The following is a 21,793-nucleotide window of genomic DNA, read 5'->3' on the forward strand; positions in this document are numbered from 1 at the left end:
ATCAGTAGAAGGTGACAAAAGTAAACAGAAGACATAAAATTAGAATAGTCAAAACTAGGGAAGAGCATGAGGAACTCTAACCTAACCATGCTAAATGAATGGACAATCTGAAATGTGAAAATCATTGTTCAAAAATGCCTGGTCATGCATATTGGAACGATTATTTGAACTACTCGTACACACTGCTGAGTGTTAATTTAATTATAACCACTCGGGGAAAAGAGCTGGAGCATCACTCTTACCTCAATGTACTTAAAATGGACACTTAAAAAAAGCAGTAAAAAAACCTGATCAAAAATAAGAAAATGCATGTAACATCTTACAACTGATTGTCCCAAATGCATCTATAAACTGCATGTGTGTGTGTGAACAGCAGTCACTTGCAAACATCGCTATAAATAAGAGAAAAGTCTGTTTCTCTCTATAACAGTGCCATCAGTAGTAAAACTCATGTATGGATTAGGTTAAGACTATCACAGTTTGAAACTACTGGAACAAATCCATTTTCACTGGATTATGCCAGAATTAAATCATGCTGCTATTCAATGGAGTTGGCATTGAAGTTGACACAACCTACCAAGAATATAAGAACAGTATCAACTCCATCAGTCAGTCAGCAATATTTCTGTTTAAATATAACTGAGTTACAGTGAGAGATCATGAATGTTTCAGATCATGTTACTAACAGGCTATTTTACTGCCGTTTCTATTTTTAAAATGAAATTTGTCCCCTTATTTTATCTCTTTCATTAAGCGCAGTCTGGCCACTTCATGGAGGTGCCGAATGGGTGTGCAGCTCTTTTGAAAATCTGGCCATTAATGTCTCTGTGCCTCAGTTCTCCACTATAAAAGCTGGAATAACAATACTTCCTATTTCCCACCCTTTCTGTGTCTTGCATTTTTAAACTGTGAACTCTTCAGGGCAGAGGAGGTTCTCTCTTACTATGTATTTGTGTGACACCTGGCACAATAAGGCTGCAGTCTCAATAGGGCCTTCAGGCACCACAGTAATACAAATGATAATCAGTGGCCACAAGTGAATAAGGTCAACTGTTTGGAGGAAAGAGAGAAAAAAGGTGCTGAAGGTACGAAAGTGTTTCTTATCAGTGACTGTTAATAGGATATAACTTCCTCTCTCAAAGCATTCCTCCCTATCTACTTGCATTAATATACAAGGTTTTTAAAATCAAAGTTTATCTAAAATGTAATTAGTAGAGCACCAGGGAGCTGAAACTACTGAGCTACAAGTAAAACAGGCCAGTGGGAATAATGGTAAAGCTAGCTTTATAAATTAAAAAGATGGACTCTGTGGTCAATGGGATATGTAATTTCAATTGAACAATATCAGACTTTCATTACTAGTGCTTGGTTGTTCTTTTTTACTTCTCCTCAACCCCCTTTTCATGTTGTTGTGTTTAGTTATTGCACTCCATGTTTAAATAATGACAATAGCTTCTATTGTTAACCTGCTAACAAGAGATTTCTCCTTCTGTTATGTAGGCTAGGGCTGCCAGGTGTCCAGTTTTTGACCGGAAAGTCTGGTTTGACCAAAAGTCCGGTTGTCGCCTGCAGGAGCAAAGAGTTGGGGGGGGCATGCAGGTGCAAATGCTCCCCAGAGTAGTCTGTCGGGGGCGGGTGGGGCTCTGACTTTCTCCCACTGCTGCCCGCTGCCTCCTGCAGCCAGGCTCTCTCGCTCTCCCCCAGGCAGCCACCGCATTGGCTGGTTCGCTGGTGGGATCTCATGCCGACCCAGAGTGGAGTGGTTGGCATGAGAAGTGGATGGTCCTTCCCCTTTCACTCCCTGCCCAGGCCCAGCTGCCAGGGTACAGGCTAAGTGAGCCAGAAATGTGCTGGGGAGTGGAAGGAGCGGGACCACCCATTTCTCCTGCCGGCCACTCCGCTCTGGGTTGGCATGAGAGCCCAGCTGCCCAATGCAGTGACTGGGCTGCCTCAGAGAGAGCCTGGCTGTAGAAGGCGGTGGCAGCAGGCCACACCCCACCTGGGCCCGGCTGCAAGGGACAGTGGCTGAACGTGCCAGGGGGCAGGCACAGCGGGAGGAGAGAGGCCCCTCCCCCCCCTCCGCAAGTAACTGGTGGGGTGGGGAGAGTGCGGCAGTCCCTGGGCTGGGCGCTGGGGGGGGGGGGAGAAGAGAGGAATGAGTGGAGGGTGGTACCTTGGGGGAGAGGGTGGAGCAGGGGGCAGGCCTCAGGAGGAAGGAGAGGAGCAGAAGTGTCCAGTTTTCAGACACTGAAAAGTTGGCAACCCTAGCTAGTGCTGCCAGATCTGGTCATCATCACAGAAGATGGATCTGCCCTAAACTTCCTAATCAGCTGCCCACTTTGGCCATTTCTTAAATGGTATTCAGTAATTTTATAATAAAGCTGTTCAGTTTTGCTAGCTTTCTTTTTTGTTTTTAATTTGTTATCAGGTCTAATGCTCCCAGCATCCTTACTCCCACTGAACAACACCTTACTCCTTCAGTAGTCCCACTGATTATCATACAACTGCTAAAGTGCATTCACCTACACTGACAGAGGAAGAAAAGGGCTCTTCAGAACACCTGTGTTCTATTACATTGATTCTTGAAAGGAGAAATCTCACAATAAAACAAAAAGGTTTAAGTAGTCATAATTTTAGCGAGAAAAGTAAAGTAGCTGGCCAAAAAGGAGGAAATTTTCTTTAACAAGAGACAAAGTCATTGGGCTGTTCAAGTTCTGGGAGAGATTAAGGGAATTAGTCTGTCAAGGGCATGAATGAGTCAGGATGTGACCTCAATAGCAATTCATGTTCAGTGTAGAGAGGTTACATTTGACTACTTCAACAATTACACAGCTCATAGTAGCATCTTCTTAGACAGACACAAATATAGGAAAAAGTCCAATCTGCTACTGGTTAGTGCTCTACTTCTGGGGCTTCCGAAGACCTGATTTAACTTGATGAGAATTGTCTAAATATATTTCTTCAATGCTGTATTTTTCTGGTTGCAGATTATTCGAGCAATGAGATCCAGTGAGCAAGGTTCTGTTCTCAGTTGCACTGGTGTAAATCCACAGTAAATCTCTTTACTTCAGTGGAGTTACTCTGAATTAACATTGCTGTAACTGAGATCAGAATTTGGCCCAGCATCTGTGGTAAAGCAAAGGTCTACTTGGAAAAGATCTATGAAAATATCCTGCTGAAGTACTCCTTTCTGTAAAGCCCTCTGAAGTAGAAAACACCATGATAAATTGCCTTGTTTCTTTCTATGTCACCATACTTCTACTCAAGATGTTATGACGTCACCATACTTCTACTCAAGATGTTGTGAAGTAAGAGGCTAGAAGCTGACAGGAGCCACATAAACACTGAGATATATGATAAAAGTCAATATAGGATGGGATTTTTAAAAGCACCCAAGCACTTAGGTGCTCATCTAGGGACAGGAACCCAGGTCCACACCCTCCAAATTAGTGCTTTAACCACTGGGCTATGGAGTCATTCTCACTCTCTCTAGCCCAAAGAATACAGAAATACGTATACAAAGTGGAACAGCTTCAACAGGAGAAAGAGAGAGAGAACCTATAGCTTGATGGCTAGGGCGCTCATCTGGGAGGAGTGAGATCTGCATTTAAATCCCTGCTCCAAAGTGGGTATTCAAAACTGGGTCTCTCCCATCCAGCTGAGTGCCCTACCCACTGAGCTATTGAGTGTAAGGACAGGGGGCATCACCACCTTGTCCTCCTCTATTTTGTGAATCCCTGGTGAAGGTAGCCCCCAAAATCTAACTTTCATTTTGGAAATGTTGAAACTGTTTAAATATTTCTGAATTTTTTTTCTTTTTACCACAACAATTTGCTGACATCAATACATATTTGATAAGTGACCCCAAACTGCATCTTTTGACAAAAAAAAAGTTTTGGGCAAAATTTCTTTTGCTAACTCTAATCATGGACCAGGAATAAAATAATTGCAAAGACAAAGATGTACAGTGCAACTCTGGTATGCCACTGCTTTCCACGTACAGCTCATACACTTCATGCAGCTCTCAGTTCAGTGCGTACGAGCTAGTTTTACTTTCTGCTGATGTCAGTTTAAAGCAGTACTTTCTCTAAAACTTCCATTGAACTTGTTCTAAGAGTTAGTGGGGTTGCTTTAATTAGAACCTGTAATTTGTTTTGCTGACAATTACATTCTAGAGCTGAACTACCACTGAAATGTCTAAGTGATAGGGGGAAAAATTAATTATGAAGCTGGTAGGGTGCTGGGGGCAAGAATCAAACCCACTAAATTTAGGATAGCATTAGAGATGGGATTGAAATAGAAACTTGAATCCAAACACCCTAACCTACATAGTGACTCAAAATCCAAACCTAATCTTGATTTCAAATTTCATAATAGTTTCTCTCCATAATATGCCAGACTGGAAGCTTAGATAAAAACACTGAAAAAGTTTATGCGCGTTCAAATTCCAGCACTGAACTTGTATTCAGATTTTGCAGCTTGGGTCTGTGTCTTGCCAGCACGATAAGGCATAAAAAAATATTACTAAATGGTTACAAAATACTAGCCCTACATTTTACATCAAATACAGAGAGAAAGTAAACCAAAAAACCCGATACCGCATTTTCACAAACATGGTGTCCTCTGATAATCATTATTTATCATAGCTCAGTGCTCATTATGAAGCTTTTAAATAAGTGCTGAGAGGACATTCCAATCTCTACTGTGAACTCAGAACTGTGCCTGAGACAGCTCTTGAGGTAGCAAGACAAGCCTGCCTAGAGGGTATGTCAGACCTGCCAATTAGAGAAGTCAGGCATGCTGCAGAATTATAGAATAATCTGATATTTTTTTGCTGGTATGTCTCAAGGCTTTCTGTTCCTTCTAAAACAAAAATAAATACTCAGAGGGAACAAGCCTGTTCTCACATTTATAAGTCAGACAACTTTGTAAAACTTTGCACACTTGCTATGGGCCAAATTTAGATATGGTGTAAGCAGGTGCCATAGGTCAAGTAGGTGAAGTCAATGAAGTTGCCCCTGCTCACACCAGGCTTAAATTTGGCCCTGTTTGTCTGATAAGTCTATTGAGTGTGCACATAACACTTCTGTTAACTAAATTGGGACCATACATAGGTGTCTGAGTGCAGAATTTAGGCCTAAGAATTTGACCACTGGTTTGCTTCCCAGGACTATATGAACAAAGGACTATAATCAGATGCTGAGTGCAATAAATACATGGCTCAGACAATTTTTTGTGGACATCTTCATTAATTCAGCACTCCTGTCTGGTTAACGTGTCTTATCTAGATAGTGTGCATTTTATCTAACGGGCTTATTAAAATAAACAGGCACACATACTACAACCATTTTATTAAAGCCAGATCTAGTGTATACATTTAAGCAGGTTAGTGGCTCAGCAGTTAAGTCCATATTTGATCTACTGAGATTCGCAGCTGAAGCACTAATATAACAATGTTGTTCACCTAAGTATAACCATTAGGATGTTCTATATCCTTTTAATAAGTAGGAAATGCCTTACATAGTCAAATATGAGGTTAGCAGGTTCAAATGGGGACATTCCTGTTTTTGCAGATTGAAATTACTGCAGGTGCCCACATTTCAAAGTATTTCCCCATGACTTTCCATGTTGGCTTTTGCAGGATAGCTAACTCGGTTCCAAAGTTACCCCATATTCTCTGCCTATGCTTATACGTAAAATTGCAATTCTAAAACACAAGCAAATTAAAGGACTGTAATATATTACAGTAACAGCTTTTCCTACTAGGACATCTCTTCACATTACTGACCAGGACTTTAGATTATCTGGGGCAGTTCTATCTCAGGTTTTAAGGTGAGCCCATGCATGATAGATCAGAACTTTAGGAATTTATTCTATGCTACATGACTCCTCGTGCAGGATAGGCAAAAGAGCCATCTGGGCAACATAGGTTGCAGGGAGTTACGTTCCTCACTAGTTGGATCAGGGATTACACAGCTATCCAATAGCCAATCCCTTCCCAGAGCAAAACTCTCAGACTTCTTCCAGCCCAATCACATTGCTGTATAAAGCAACTAAGATCAGGGGGCACACTGATGTTATGTACCTGCAAGTTATGACCTATTAATGGTATTTGTCAGAAATATGAAGTAGAAGCTAAAAGTTGAACCACAATTCATGGAGAGATGCATGCCTTGTATCAGATGGAGAGCCAAAAAATAAGCAAATAACCATGATAAAGGACACACTGAAGAAAGTGAAGTGTCACACTGAGAAGAGCTGGACAAATCTACTGGATTTTTAATAGAGTGGTTTTTGTAGCTGTACAAATCTAATAGGAAATTTGGTAACTAATTAGTTCTCAGCATGAAGAGCACTTTTAAAAGAAAAGTTATAATGATATTTAATAACTTATGTGCCTACACAGGTTTCAAATGGGAGTAAGCCCCGCTTCCCATGAGGAACACGTACAAGGGTTTTATGATCTAAACTCACTTCCTTCCTGAGGTAAATTTTTAGTTTTTATTTTTAAAGTCATGTATCAGAAGCCTGAGGCCTGACTACTCTTACAACATAAATCTTACCCAGCAGAGGCTTAGCCCAGGGGTCTCAAACTCAAATGACTACGAGGGCCGCATGAGAACTAGTGCATTGAAACCCACCCCTTGCTGCCTCCGGCCCCGCCCCCACTCCACCCCTTCCATGAGGCCCTGCCTCTTCCCACCCCTTCCCTGCCCCCATTCCAATGCCTTCCCCTAAGTCCTCACCCCAACTCTGCCTCCTCCCTGTCCCCAGGGGGTGCAGGAGGGGTGCGGGATGTGGCAGGGGCTCAGGGCAGGGATTTGAGGTGCAGGAAGTGTGCAGGGTACAGCAGGGGGCTCAGGGCAGGGAATTGGGGTGGGGGGTTAAGGAGGGGTGAGGGTTGCAGCAGGGGGTCGGGGTGCAGGGAGTGCAGGAGGTGTGCAGGGTACGGCAGGGGGCTCAGGGCAGGGAGTTGGGGTGTGGGAGGGGTGTGGGATGTGGCAGGGGGCTCTGGACTGGGGGTTGGGGTGCAGGAGGGGTGTGGGCTCCAGCCCAGCGCAGCTTACCTAGAGCGGCTCCGGGGTAGCAGCGCCGCGTATCATGGCCAGAGCAGGCTCCGTGCCCTGGCCCCGCTCCAGGGAGCGGCCGGAGTCCCTGCGGGGGGAGGGGGAAGAGCAGGAAACAGAGCCATGTGCTGCTCTTGCTGCTCCTCCAGGTACCTCCCCCAAAGCTCCCATTGGCCGTGGTTCCCAGTTCCCAGCTAATGGGAGCTACAGGGGGTGGTGCTTGGAAGCGAGAGCACAGAGCCCTCTATTTCCTTCCTCCCCCCGCCCGGGGCTGCAGGGATATCATTCCAGCCGCTTCAGGGAGTGGCACAGTACTCGCGGCGCCACGGGGTAGGCAGAGGGGGTGTGGGGAGCTTGGCGGGCCACACGAAAGAATCCCGCGGGCCACGCGCGTTTGGGACCTCTGGCTTAGCCTGTGCAGATTGTTTTAGGGTTTCTCCCAACAGAACCTTATTTCTCTCCCTTTTTCTATCATTTTCTTTAATTATGCAGACTCTTAGTAATGTATACTATGTGCAATGAATCCCAATTGGTCTAGCACCCAGGGTGAGTCTGCACCTGTGAAGTGTCCTAAACCCAGATACTCATGTGACTGAGGGCGGGGAAGGGATAGCTCAGTGGTTTGAGCATTGGCCTGCTAAGCCCAGGGTTGTGAGTTCAATCCTTGAGGGGGCCATTTGGGGATTTAGTTGGGGATTGGCCCTGCTTTGAGCAGGGGGTTAGACTAAATGATCTCCTGAGGTCCCTTCCAACTCTGATTTTCTATGATTAGGGCGACCATTTCTCTCAAAGGGAATAATAGAACACTTCATGGGGCTCACCCTCTCATCTCTTTCCCCATGTTCCTCCACATCTTTTTTTTTTTTTTTTTTTTGGACAAAGGTGGGCATTTGTCCCGTTTGCTCTTGCCAACAGTTTTGCCAAAAAAGTGAGGACAGCTGGGACAAGGCTTAAAAAAAGGGAGTGGTTTCAATGAAAGGGTTTCAATTTTTCTTTTGTTTTTTAAATTAAAAACCCAAAAACCACTTTTTTGTATTTCATAGATGCCCTTAAAGAGCTAAAATAAAATTAAAAAAATCCACATACTGTCTTATGTCTTCAATTTCTGGGCAAACCTCAGAGTTTCAGTAATTCCATTTTATTCAGATACATAAATTATGGATGCTTTGCCAAATTTTCTGGGTCTGCAACTGAGAGTTGAAAAACCACAAAAATAATCTTTCTTGTGAGATTTCTTGCCTTTCTTCCGTTTTATGCAAAAACAGTCTCATGATATTTCAGCACTTCCAGATGGTGCATAAATACATGAAAATAAAATATAATGGATAGTAAGAGGAATTTGTTTATACTTTGAAAATGATTTGATGAGTTTGATTCAAATTATATACAAAGGTTTAAGAGGTGAAAGTAGGTGGAAATTTTTTTATCCAAACCAGTTTGTCCATCCCAACTGATCTGTGATCCAACTCCTTAATTGCTAAGGAAATCTACCTACAATTCCATGATAATTTCTTTCTGCCTTTTTTACCACCATAAGTGTTACAGGCGATATTCATTGCTGATGGTGCAGTGAGAATTCAATTTACATCCCAGGTAAAAGCCAGTGAGTACAACTGGCCCTAATTCTTCCATTCACCTAATCTTAAATCTTCTCTCTTAGAACTTTGTTTAGTCACCGCTATCCAACAATGGGGAAAAAAAAGTGGCCCTTGAAACTTCTGGAACATTTTTCATATCCAAGAAAGATCAGTAAATCAGTAATTAACTTTGAATCAGCTTCACAGAACATGTGCTCCAGACACACTGCAACATTTTCTTTTAAATGCTAAAAGTAGGAGAGGGAAGCCTTTTATTGCATCTTCAAAATGTTTGTACATAATACGACACTTTAAATATGGAGTTTGTATTAGCCTGAGGTTTATGAGCCTATAGACTATATGACCCTTTTCCCTCGTATATTGCAATCAGAAAAGGGGACAATTCTTCTCCTAGTATTTTCAATACATAGTCTTTTCTTTCCTCAGAGTATATCCATTATTTTAAAATGCTCATCTTTAAAAACGTATAATACCAAAGTAATATAATTCTACAGGGAAACATTTCAACAGCACATAAATATTAAGCAAGAGCTGTGAAGAAGGCACCTAGCCAGAACATTTGTTCACAAATGCTAAGCTTAAAAAATAAAAATGAAAGCTGATACACAGTGAACTACAGCCTCAAGCCCTAAATATTTTTTAATTGTTTGAGACCATTCTCACAGCATTATGTCAGTTGCTCACCCATTGGTTATTCGTGCTTGAGCATCACATATGGCCAGTGCTTCACTTCAAAGGCAACACAATCAAAACACCTAGCAACGAGTGAGGGAGGTGTTCTAAGAGGTGGCGTGAAGGAGCCTGCCATCCACAGAATGGGTGGAAGAATGGTCTATATCACTTGTCTACAGGCATGCTGGTGCAAATCCAAGTCTTTTTTTCCCCTTGCTGATATATCTTCTGTGCAGACACATACAGATATCACAGTCATAAATGGGGATCAAACTTAGGGCCTTCAGCTCAAAACGCACAAGCCTCTACCTCTTCATACAAATATGAACTCCTTTAGCTGTAAATAAGTAGGGGCTTGTGCTTTTCGGTCCCAATCCAATATCCGCTGAACTAAGTCTAGGCACCTGTTTTTTGTTTGTTTGTTTTTTAAACCTTGGCTATTACATGTATTATAGCAGCTAGAGAAAGAGCACTCTAAGACATTCAAAACTTTCTGAAAATTTCAGAATCAGTAGAGCTGGTTGAAACTTGGAATTTCCATTTGGTAAAACATTTTGATATTTGAAAATCTGTTTGTTCGTTCCAATTCTGAACAAATTTTGTGGGAAATTCTCAAAATCAAGCCATTTTGTGAAAAAATTGTGGGGATTTTTTTTTGGTCAAAATGGTATTTTCCCAAGGAAAACAGTTTCACTGTGAATTTTCCAACCAGCTCTATCAGGCTGAATTTTTCCATGCTTAGTCTCTGTCTGTAGGTGAGTTTTAATTTAATTTTTGTTTTAAAGTTTCAATAAGACCAGGTCAATGCTTGATTACAAGAGGAGTAGACATGGTGCATCTTCTACACTGAATAAAACTCAGTGCTCCACACTGCAATTTATGTCTCTCCACCTTTTTACAAAACCCTGCAATTTATCACATAGATATTACCACTTCTACATATATATTCACACTTCTACCACCATAACAGCCCTGCCTTTATTCAAATCCATTCTGTAGCCTTCTGAACATTCACATGCAGTATTGTTAAATACAGTGGATATAGAACTACTATGCTGAATAATAGCAAATTTCAGCTTGTCTGGAACTAATAGAACACTGATGAAAGCAATAAAACTCACCATTCTTCTTATAAAACATGACTTCTCCTTTGAATTCCACCTTATCTTCCAGTGACTTTTCAATTTGAAGAATCATCTGCTCATTTGTTTCAGCACCAAGTAAAAATTTACAGCTGCAGCTCTTCTGCATGACTTCAGTTCGTGCAAATCCAGCAAGTTCACAGAAGCCATCTGAACAGTAAACTATAGGGAATCCCTTAGCCACCTGAGCATTTGCAAGGATGAAGTTACTATCTGCAGAGGAACACAGAAGTAAAACATGAATTACAGACTGAATTACAGCATGTCTATCATAGTTCTTTGAATAGCTATGATGGATGCCACAACTGTGCATGAATACATAAAACCAGCCTGTGTACAGCAGAAGAATGTTATTGGGTTGAAATAAAGAGAATAATAGCAAACCAATGCCCCCAACTTTACCTATCCCATAACTCAGGGGTTGTGGGAAAGAGGGATCAGACTGAAACTTCCATTTCTCACTCACTAGACTGAATTTAGATTAAGTCCAGTGGCCAGAAGAAGTGGGCTGTAGTCCACGAAAGCTTATGCTCTAATAAATGTGTTAGTCTCTAAGGTGCCACAAGTACTCCTGTTCTTTTTGCGGATACAGACTAACACGGCTGCTACTCTGAAACCTGTCATTACCATTTAAATGGCTCTTCATGATCGGTGTGGTATTTTTAAAATAAGTTAATGGTTTCAGAGCACTTTTTAGTGGACTGCTGTCAATATATCAAAACAACCACAACTGAGCACCTTAGTAGAGAAGCCAATGACTGAATGAGAAGAACTTAAATACCCCTTTACAATATCTCTTGAGGCATCTCTGAAGGTGGGATTGAGGCATGCTGGTGAAGCATTGTGGAGACAGCTGCCCTCTTACTTCTCAGGGTGCATCTCCTCTTTGGGGATGCAGATTTCAGTCTAAAAATCTGTCACACAAATGCTTTTCACAAGCATTCACTTTAAAAACCTAACATTATTTAAAAAGATCTATAACATATTTGTTACATTATGATTTAAAAAAAATAAAAAACTTCTGGGACAAAATTCTTAATCAAGCAAGTCTCCCATTGAAGTAAATGAGTTTTGCTCAACTAAGGACCACATAATTTGCTCCCTTTAATATTATCAGGCTTATTAAACCTCATATTTTTATTTGCAATGTGTTTTAAAATGTGAGCAAGACTTCTAAAGAGTCATTTCATGCAAATTGATTTTAAGAAGGAAAACAAAAGGACTAATCTTTATGTTACTAAGGAAATGGTAACTTGAAAATTAATAGTGGAGGAGCTCAGAAGAGCTTCTAAAAAAATCTTTAAGGAAAAATTAGCCAACAATGAAACCCTAGATGTCTAAGATATCTAAGCTGGGCAGGTGCTTTTCAAAATCTCATTTGGTGACCATCTGTATCTTCATAAACCTAATACTTTTGAAAATTGGTGCTAGATTAGTGCTTCAACTTCTTCATTCTTGAGACCACAACATAAGAGAGCAATCCTAATTTCAATCACCTTTCTCCTGTGTCTGTTACAGCTGTCCCCCTGCTGCATTCCTTTTTCCCCTCTTCTTTCTGTTTGTCCTGTGTGGCCACCCCTCCCGGCCATTGTGCTAACTAAAGTCACAGCCCTATTCATAGGAATGGCTTGTACAGACTAACTGGAGCCATTGCTCTGCCAGGGGAGGGAGCTTCTTTGTTTGGTTCCTTTGTTCAGACCCGGGCTCGGTGTGGGGGGCGCTGCCCAGAAATGCAAGACCTGAAGTGGTCAACTAATTAAGCATGAGTCATACCTGTGGCTCAGAACATGCCCAGGCATGCCTATGCTTACCTGCAGCCTTTCCCTGCCTTCTCTCCTCCCCTGTATCAAGAGGAGCCAATCAAAAGTACTGGTGGGAAACTACCTGAGTTTGCCTTTAAAGCCGGACATTTTCTGATCAGACCTTGGAGAAGGTCCTTGCTTTGCCACCTGGTCTGATCAGCTAGGGGTCTTTGTGGGGCCCCCCTCCCCGCTCTCGTTTGTTTTTGAGTGTACTCCCGTTTTTTAAACTCCCCTCCCACGAACAACGAATTTGTGCCAGGAGATCTCCTGATTATTGTAAGCGAATCGAGTCCTCTTTCCATCCTCCGATGCTACTGCCATTCCTGTCTCTGTGCTTGCTGCTGTCCTGGGGATTGGTAAGAACTCCCTCTTGCAAACTCCCCCTGTCCTAGCTGCTGGCCTTGTTTCCCCAGCAAACAGACCCAAGCTAACTCCTTGGTCTGTATCTGTAATCTGTTTCTTGCTCCGCAGCGCCTTTGCTGCTGGAAATAAGCCTGTGCCGCTGCTAGGCTGTGCCTTCCTGGACTGTATCCTGGGCTGCTGGCTTGCAGCCACCCCACTGCTGCAGCCACCACTAGTTAACCCCTCCCCCCCCCCGGGGCTGTACCCTGGGCACACACCACTCTGCCCTCCGGAACTGCTCCCCCTCCCAATCAAAGAAGCGGCATAGTGTAAGGTGCACCTATTAGAATCAGGTTCTTAGTCTGGATAAGTTGTAATTTCATTTTGCATAGCTGTGGTTAAGTTATGTTTAAAGAATTGTTTGTATTGTGCTCTGTAAGTTAGATTTAAAAAAAATTGTTGCATTGTGTTCTGTTACTTGCTAATTTGTGTAGTCTTGGTTAAGTTAGATCATAGATAAGATTTTACTGTATTCTGTATAATTGTGGTTAAGTCTGTCTTCCCGCTGCCCTAACCCCACCCCCAGATCTTGCCCGTGTCTCCCCCCGAGCTCCCCAGTCACTCATTGCAGTCTCTCTGCTGTTTAAACTTGCAGCCTGTCTGCTCTCTGTGTCTCCCTGAGTTTAAATCTCCCTCCGCAGCGCCTCTGCCTTTGGTCTCCACCACGTGCTCTCTTCCCCCATCCCCCAACCTCACTCCTCTACCACTGCCTTTCTCTCTCTCTCTCTCTTTTAATCCCTTCCCCCACGTGCTCACCCGCCCCTGCTGCTGCCAAACCTCAATTGTGTTACTGAAGTCTAGCATAAAACCCCATTGGTTACCCTTTTTCTCTCTAACACACCTCACATTTTACATTTACACCACTGTGACATATTTTTACCTAGAGTTGTTGGTTATTTAACACATTTTACCCATAACTGTCAGTTGGTTATATGCTGCTGTGACACACCCTTTACATAGGAACTGTTAGCTACCTGTTACATTTATACTTCAGTGTTAATTGGTTACCAACTGTATTGGACCCCACTGTATTGTACCCCACTATTGAAACCCCTTATCCTATTTACTAAAAGAAACCCCTCCCCAATTGTCTACCTTAACAAACCCCGTATCCCTCACTATTGAATTTTCCCTGTTTTTGCATTTTCTTAATAAAGTTTATTTTGCACCCCACCAGTGCAGTAGTTGTCCCCCAAGATCCCCTACCTGCAGGCAGGGTCATCCTGAATCTCTCTCAATCCCCCTATTGTTGCTTCTCAAATATTTCAAACTTGTTTCCAGAAGTCTGAGCTGCTGCTCACCCAATTAAAAAACAAAACAAAACAAAACAAAAAACAACTTTCTGTCTTATCTCCAGCCAAGTTGATCATGCGTTTAATATACATTACAAAGAAGTTAATTTGGAACGTGTGTAAGAAATGAGAACTGCATTTTTCTAAACACATTTCTTAAAAGTGCATGCTAATGAGCTAATGTTCTAATCATTTTAGCTTTGGCCTCATATCAGCAGAGACGGGGATACTGTAGAATGCACAGGAAGGTGAATCACAACCACTATATAAATTAATCTGTTTCTTAGTTCTCTTGTTGCAGCGGCCCATTCTAGAACTCATGGTAGGCTCCATATAACTCTACTTGAAGAATAACAGTGATACTGGTTAGGGGTTTAGTTACAATCACATTTTATTTGATAATTCCTAACATTTAGGGATCTTTGGTAAAATCTCACATACAGAACCATTGTTCAGAATATAATTGTAGTTTACACCAAAGACAAAAATCACATAAAATAGTGGTAAATTTCTGATAATTTAGTTATGTACCACTCTTTCAAAACATCTGAATCATGACTCATCTAGAGACTGAAGCTCTTATATGCAATAGTCATATTAAATCACAAGCCCACTCAAACTCAGTCTTGATTTTAAAGTTCAATGTGTTTGCAAACTTCAACTGTTCATGTGAAATTTCAGAAGCATGGCCTGAAATTGTTTGCCTAGCTGTAAAGCTGGCAAATTCTGCTCCTCTTCAAACAGCCTCTGTCCCCCACATTTTAATAGGCAAAAGGAATCACATTAAAGACATTGAAGAAGTGGGTGGTGGTGCTGGGAGCTGCTGAAGTGGCATGGAAATAAAGAGGGGCTGGCTACTGGAGTTTTTGATTGAAGGTTCAAATCCAGTTTAAACCTTTCAAATTGCAGGGAACAGTTCACTTCAATCCCCGGTGGATGAATCTGAAGGTGACTGCAACTCCTTTTGGGGTTTTTGGTTCATGAGGGCCACACAATCACCCTAAGTCAGCAGCCCCCTCTGTTCTGGTCTCTTTTGCACTAGTATGGCACCCCCTCCATGTGGCGTATAGGTCCCGTTGCACAGCCTTTTTGCCTGTGCTTCTCCTACCATCAAGATAAAATGCAGGGCTTCAGTGTTGTAGGTGGCCTTTCGTGATCTGTCCAAACTTCACCCTGAATGCCAAAAGCCAGTATTTTTCTTGTATTCTGCTCATTAATGTGTGTTTACCCTACAGCATCCTAAAGGGGACCCAGGTGCAGCTTTCTCCCAAAGCAGACATCTTTCATTGTTTAGAACTGTTTGTGTGGTGAGGGGGAAGATGCTGAATAAAATGCATCCCTGGATAAATATTCATAAGCGGATAATGGCTTGGGTCAGTCTGCACAATGTATAAATCTAAATATGTAAACAATTAAGTATTCATAGCTGTTTGGTGGGGGAAACAGTGTATAAACCTACAGGAAAAAACAATGGGCTTGATTCTCCTCATACTTAGATTTTATATCAGTGAAATTCCACTGACTTCAACTGAGTTACTCCTTATTTACACCATAGTGAGAGATGTTGGCTGATACTTGCTGGGACACCAGTATTTTTAGGACAATGCAGAGTTTTCTTTGGATAGGTTTGCCTTCAGGGGTTACACTTCACATGTCTGGGTTCAATTACTCACTCTTTGCTACTATCTAATTAAAGATCTTTTCAAAATTGTTGATGAAATTCAAATAGATACTTCTTGTTTGCCACATATCTATTTTAAAAAATCTAGATCAGTTCAATGTATTGTTTGACTCCTCAGCCTGTCATTTTTATTTGCCTAACTAGGGAATAATTATTACCAATTGTACATTGACATATACTGCCCCTGCTGTCAACACAAAATCAAATCCCCATACTGCCAAAAGAATTAAAATCATATGCTTGCACTGCAACTTAATGATGGTGCTACAGTATAAAAGTGATGGATCTCACATCCCAAAAGCAACTGTAGCTATAAACTTAATTTATTTCTGGATTTCTTATTGCTTACATTACAATTATCCACTGCAAAGTCATTTATCTCTTTATCTAATTCAGTGTCAGATGCATGAAGCAGACTCGAACACTGAAAGGACAAAAAGGGTTCTGGAGAATGCTACCTAATTGTAGGAGAGTTTGAATGTGTTTTTAGATACAAGAATAGATTAGAATACACTAATTATACTAAGAACTTGTAAATCATGGAATAGGGGCAAATTCTACCAGCAGTGACATTGAAGTAAATTTGGGATTGGTCCATTGACATCAGTGCTGCTGCATAAATCAGAAAAAAAATGCTCAAACAGCCTGATCCAAAACCCACTGAACTCAATTGCAGCCTTTCCACTGACTTTAAAATATGTTGGCTCAGGTTCCTAGGGCTTGATCATACTCATTAAAGTCAATGGCAAAGCTCCTACTAACTTTAATGCTGCAGGATCAGGGCCATAGTCTATTTCCTGATTTGCAAATTCCACTTTAACTAGAAATTGTGTACTTATAATTCTACTATACAAAGTATAAATCATAGTTACCCATGAAATAAACAAAAACCAGAAGAAAATGTATAAATGTTTCCACTGCCTGAACAATTAATATTTGTAAGAGTTGCTTCAACACTTGTGCTAAAAATAGTTTATATATAGGCCCAGTGGATTCTAAACAAAAATTGATCTGCTCGTTAACAGTATTTCTTTTTTAGAATCTTTTTAATTAAGTACTATTTTAAATATATACTGGCATAATGTTTCTTCGCAGCTAAGTAATTTGATTTAATAGTGGTTTATTTCCACAATTTTGAAATTTGAAATAAAATCCCATACTCTTGTGCATACATTCTGCAGTAATATTCCACAAATGAACCATAGAAACCACAGATCGATCAAGTTTAAGGTGACGGACAAAAAGCTTTGGCATTAAACTCAATGGGCTTTACTGAAAACCAGTCATCTCATAAAATACAAAAGTAGGAAGAATGAATTAGTATACAAATGAGAAATCTGTAGGCTGGAAGCTGAGGAAAAAGGAGTTACATCAGTGGTCCCCAAACTGTGAAGTCCAGAGGAATGTTTGGGGGGGGGGGTGCAGTGGAGCCTGGGCCAGCCCCCAGAGGGGGTAGGGAGGGAGTACCACCCAGCCCCACTCTGGCCCGAGCCCAGTTATGCCCCCAGCCCTATCTCCACTCTGCCCCCTGCCACAGCTCTGCTCTGCTCCCAGCGCAGCCACAGCTCTAGGGCCAGTCACAGCTCTGCTCCACCCCCAGCCCAGCCTAGCTCCAGTTCTGACCCCAACTACACCTTCAGCCCAAGCTCCTCTGCTGTGCCAACTGTGCAGTAATGTAGGGGGGTTATGGACAGATTCCATTACTGGTAAGGGAGGAATATGACAAGAAAAGTGTTGGCACCACTGGCTTACAGTAGAAGAGTTGCTGTGGGCAATACAAAACAAACAGTTCACTGGAAAATTTGTTTCCACATGTGCATATGTGTAGAAACCACTAATCATATTTCTCTTAAAATAAAACTGGTAAAAGGCAACATCTCTTAATTCCCATTTAGTTGTTTCACTACATCAATGTAAATGCGTCTGTGTGCTGCCTCAAGTCAAGTGTCACTTGCTGAACAGCTCACGAGTAAAGGATGAATGGTGACAGTGCTCAAGGATGGCAGTCTAATAATGCTTTAAAAGATTGATTAGAAATCGTGAGAGCCCCGCTACTGGCCACGTAAATACAGCTTCTGAGAAAAAAACCCAAACCTGCTGCATAACTGTGCTCCAGATTTCCTTTAAAAAGATTAAATCTCTAGCGCTTACAGTGGTGAAGATAAGCTTTGAAATGTGGGCCACATGCAAGTGATGCCTCCTTGAGTCCATTCTTGCTCCTTTGCGTTCCTTTTCTGTGAACATCCAACAGTTCCTGCTCAGGCAACTCACAACGTGAGTCAGTTAATGGCAGTTTTGCCCAAGTTAGGGAGTGCAAGAATGTACAATAAGAAGTGTAAGAGTATATTGAATGACTAAAATAGCAGCTGAAAATATTAAGGCTAACAGATGTAACAAACTGATTTAATCTCTGACATATTTTCAACAAACATTAATGGTCTCCATGGTGGACTTGAGGATGGGAGCATTTTATAACTCAAACTTTCTGAGGGCCAAATCTTCCTCAGATGAGTAGGGCCCATTGAAGTCTATCAGACTGCTTATCATAATAAGGAGAAAAGGGTTTACTTAGACCTAAGTGAACTGCAAGAAAGCAGATAGTTAACTAGTACCTCTCCCCATTCTGGGTTATGGGAATATTATATCTTTAAATGCATTTGGAGTGGCACTGATGAAGATAGAAATGTTACATAATAAAGTACAAGTCTGTACTTTCTTATGAATGCAGGACCCATCACTGTAAACTTTACAATTGAATTAATTGGCCAAGTCTCTCCAAGTGAAGTCTGACATTGATTTAGTTCATTGCATATACGTGTTCATAGTTAGGCAACATTTACAAATGCAGGGTACAAACATACCTTCGCTCAACCCAGTCAATTATTTCTAAAGTGTCCATGAAACAAGGTGGCCCGCTCCTTTATAGGCCGGGGGCCTGAGGCTGACTCAAGGCTTGGCTACACTTGCGAGTTATAGCGCATTAAAGGAGCCCCGGGTGCACTAGTTCACTACCCGTCCACACTGGCAAGACACGTAGAGCGCTCTGACTCCATGGCTAGAGCGCTCCTGGTACACCACCTCGGCGAGTAGAATAATGTTTGATGCGCCACCACTCAGCATCACTGTGAACGAGGTGTTGCATTACTGCACTCTGATCAGCCTCTGGAAACGTCCCATAATCACCATAAGTCAAGTGGCCACTCTTGTCATTGTTTTGGATAAGCCAGTATGCTTATCTGCTCTGAGACAAAGCAACTATTACTATGGAGAGTGTGTGTGTGTGTGTGTGTGTGTGTGTGTGTGTGTGTGTGTGTGTGTGTGTGTGTGTGTGTGTGTGTGTGTGTGTGTGTGTGTGTGTGTGTGTGTGAGAGAGAGAGAAAAAGAGAGAGAGAGAGACGGGGGGGTGAAGGGGAGGACTGCTGCTGTCTGAACTTACAAGACAGCATGCTGACATACTCTCAGCCCCCCAAAAACCCATTCTCTCCCCCCCAACATACACACAACACACTCCTTGTCACACTCCACCTCCCCCATTTGAAAAGCACATTGCAGCCACTTGCATGCTGGGATAGCTACCACAATGTACTGCTCTCTGTGGCCATTGCAAGAGCTGCTAATGTGGCCATGCCAGTGTGCTGGCAGCTGTCAGCGTGGACAGACTACAGCACTTTCCCTACTGCACTCTATGAAGGCTGGTTTAACTCAAAGCGCTCTACATCTACAAGTGTAGCCATGCCCTAACCCTGTTTAATTAGCCCCACCCTGCAACAACTGTGCAGTATGTGGGGAGGAAGCCCATTAGTGTGGAGCTAGCTGTAGAGGAGACTAGTATGAACTCCTGTGGTAGGCCACTGGAATGTGATCCTGAGGCCAGCATTCCACAAGGAACAGGCATCTGAAGAAAAGCTGTGGTGGAAGGAGACGGTTTTGGTTTATGATATACTTGGACACCCAATAGGGGAAAGCCTAGGGAGTCAGCAGGCTGATAAGAGTGAGAAGAACAGCGAGTTGAGCCTGGGAGGAGTGAAGGACCTTTTGTTTTTTTGGGAACTTGGGATTGTTGTTGAAAGTGGTGCTCATTTTGGGATGTTGAATACCCCTAGACGGGACTGAACTTTTAACAGACCTGGCCAGAGGACTAGGCCACCAAAGGCCTGAAGAGAGATGTCCAACAGGAAGAACCTACCAAGGAGAAGGCCCTGCACCTAGCCACAAGGGCGTGTTGCCTGGTGAGTTGTTTCTTTGAATGTGGGGTTGGATAAGGGGCAGGGAGCGGTTGGAAGGGGGGGAGGTTCTGGGGGGGTGGTCAGGGGACAGGGAATGGGGGGGGTTGGGTAGGTGTGGGAGTTCCGGGGATCTATCAGGGTGGTGGTGGATGGGGTCAGGCAGAGGTGAAAGTAAGTCGATACGCCCCGGTACGGCGTACTGGCAAGAGCTGGTGTGCCGTAGCAGGGCGGCCTGGCTTCCCCAGGCGGCAATTTAAAGGGCCAGGGCTCCCACTGCCTCTATTGCCCTGGGCCCTTTAAATAGCCACCAGAGCCCCGCCACTGCTACCCAAGGGCTCCGGGGTCTATTTAAAGGGCTGGGGCAATAGAAGCAGGGGAGTCCTGGGCCCTTTAAATAGCCCCTGGAGCCTTGGAGTAGCGGCGGGGCTCCAAGGGCTATTTAAAGGGCCCGGGGCTCTGGCTGCCTCTACAGCCCCGGCCCTTTAAATAGCCCCCGGAGTCCCGCTGCTGGAGCCGTGGGGTAGCAGGGGCAGCCGGGGGCTCCGGCAGCGGTTTAAAGGGCCAGGGGCGGTAGCGGCGGCCGAGCCCTGGGCCCTTTAAACTGCTGCCGGAGCCCCCGGCTGCTGCTGCTACCTCAGCGGGGGAAAGGGAGGGCACTTACTGGTACAGGGCAGGCTGGGGCTGGCTCTGAGCCCCCCCATTCCCACCCCTTCCACCCGAGGCTCCGCCCATTCCGGGGGCCAGAGCCGGCCCCAACCCAACCCCGTACCGGTAAGTCCCTATTTCTACTTTCAATCCTGGGGTTGGGGCAGTCAGGGGACAGGGAGAGGGGCAAGTTGGGTGGGGCTCTGGGGGACATTTATGATGGGGGGGGTCTCGGACTTGTAGTCACTGGGCGGCGCTTAATAACTGGTTCCCTACCAGGTCGGCAGCAGCACTTCGGTTCCCTACCGGGTCTTCGGCAGCGAGTCCTCACTCGCTCCAGGTTTTCGGCGGAACTTTGGTGGCGGATCTTTCAGTGCCGCCGAAAACCCAGAGCGAGTGAACGACCCGCCGCCGAAGACCCAGTAGGGAACCGGTTGTTAACATTCTGGCAGCTCATCACTGCTTATTACCATGAGTAAGTTTAATGGGCCTTCAATGAGACTATTTTCTGTACGGTGTCTAGTAGTGTTTGCAGAATGATGGGAATTGGGTTGGTTTTATGTAAAGTTAGGCAGACACTGCAAAAGACTTTCAGCAAATATTGACTTTAAGAATTAAATGCTCACAGAAACAGCAATTTTTAAGCACATACTGGAGAATATTCCCAGATGTCAAATTTAAAAATTCACCTGCCATAAACACACACACTGGAAAATCTGATTCTAAAAGTTCTCATCAAGGAACAGAAATATATCTCATGACTTAAGTAACTAAACTTACACAGCTTAATTCTCAGATTTCACATACCAGATACTCATGTCAAATTGCTCAAAAGTGAGCATACAATCAAATAATTTTCTCAAGATAATGGGTGAATTTGAGAAAATTGCAATCTGTGTGGAGACAAAATGTATCAAATAAGTGATTATGAATTATTCCCTTAACTCTAAAAAATAATAATAATAATTAGTTCCTTATTTTAAGAAACCTCTTCAGTATAAAGTGACCTGAAGGTGTCACTTCTCAATACTGCCTTACTTTCAATAGAAAAGTCTGCACTAAATTTTTCCACCTCCACCCACTTCTCGCTCCACCCTCTGCTCAGTCCCCCTCCAAAAATTTTAACACTTTCAAATTTGGGTTGGCTGCTTAAGTTAGGCACTCATGTTTGAAAATGCTGGCCCAAAATTTATATAGTCAGTCAAATCTTTTGCCTCCAAAAGTAATTTTGTAGAAGTTAGTATGGAATTTTCCTTCAGACCCACC

The 21,793-nt window shown here is 43.0% G+C and overlaps 1 protein-coding gene across 1 annotated transcript in view; it reads right to left on the reverse strand.

Moving 5' to 3' along the window:
- KCNH8 (potassium voltage-gated channel subfamily H member 8) overlaps nucleotides 1-21,793 on the reverse strand; it is a 355,081-nt gene that overhangs the window by 214,543 nt on the left and 118,745 nt on the right. The window contains exon 2 of the mRNA XM_054020303.1: nucleotides 10,459-10,692. Coding sequence (XP_053876278.1) covers nucleotides 10,459-10,692 — 234 coding nt within the window. The remainder of the gene's footprint in view (nucleotides 1-10,458; nucleotides 10,693-21,793) is intronic.

Source organism: Malaclemys terrapin, chromosome 2 (genome assembly GCF_027887155.1).
Source record: "Malaclemys terrapin pileata isolate rMalTer1 chromosome 2, rMalTer1.hap1, whole genome shotgun sequence".
In the NCBI taxonomy this organism is placed as follows: domain Eukaryota; kingdom Metazoa; phylum Chordata; order Testudines; family Emydidae; genus Malaclemys; species Malaclemys terrapin.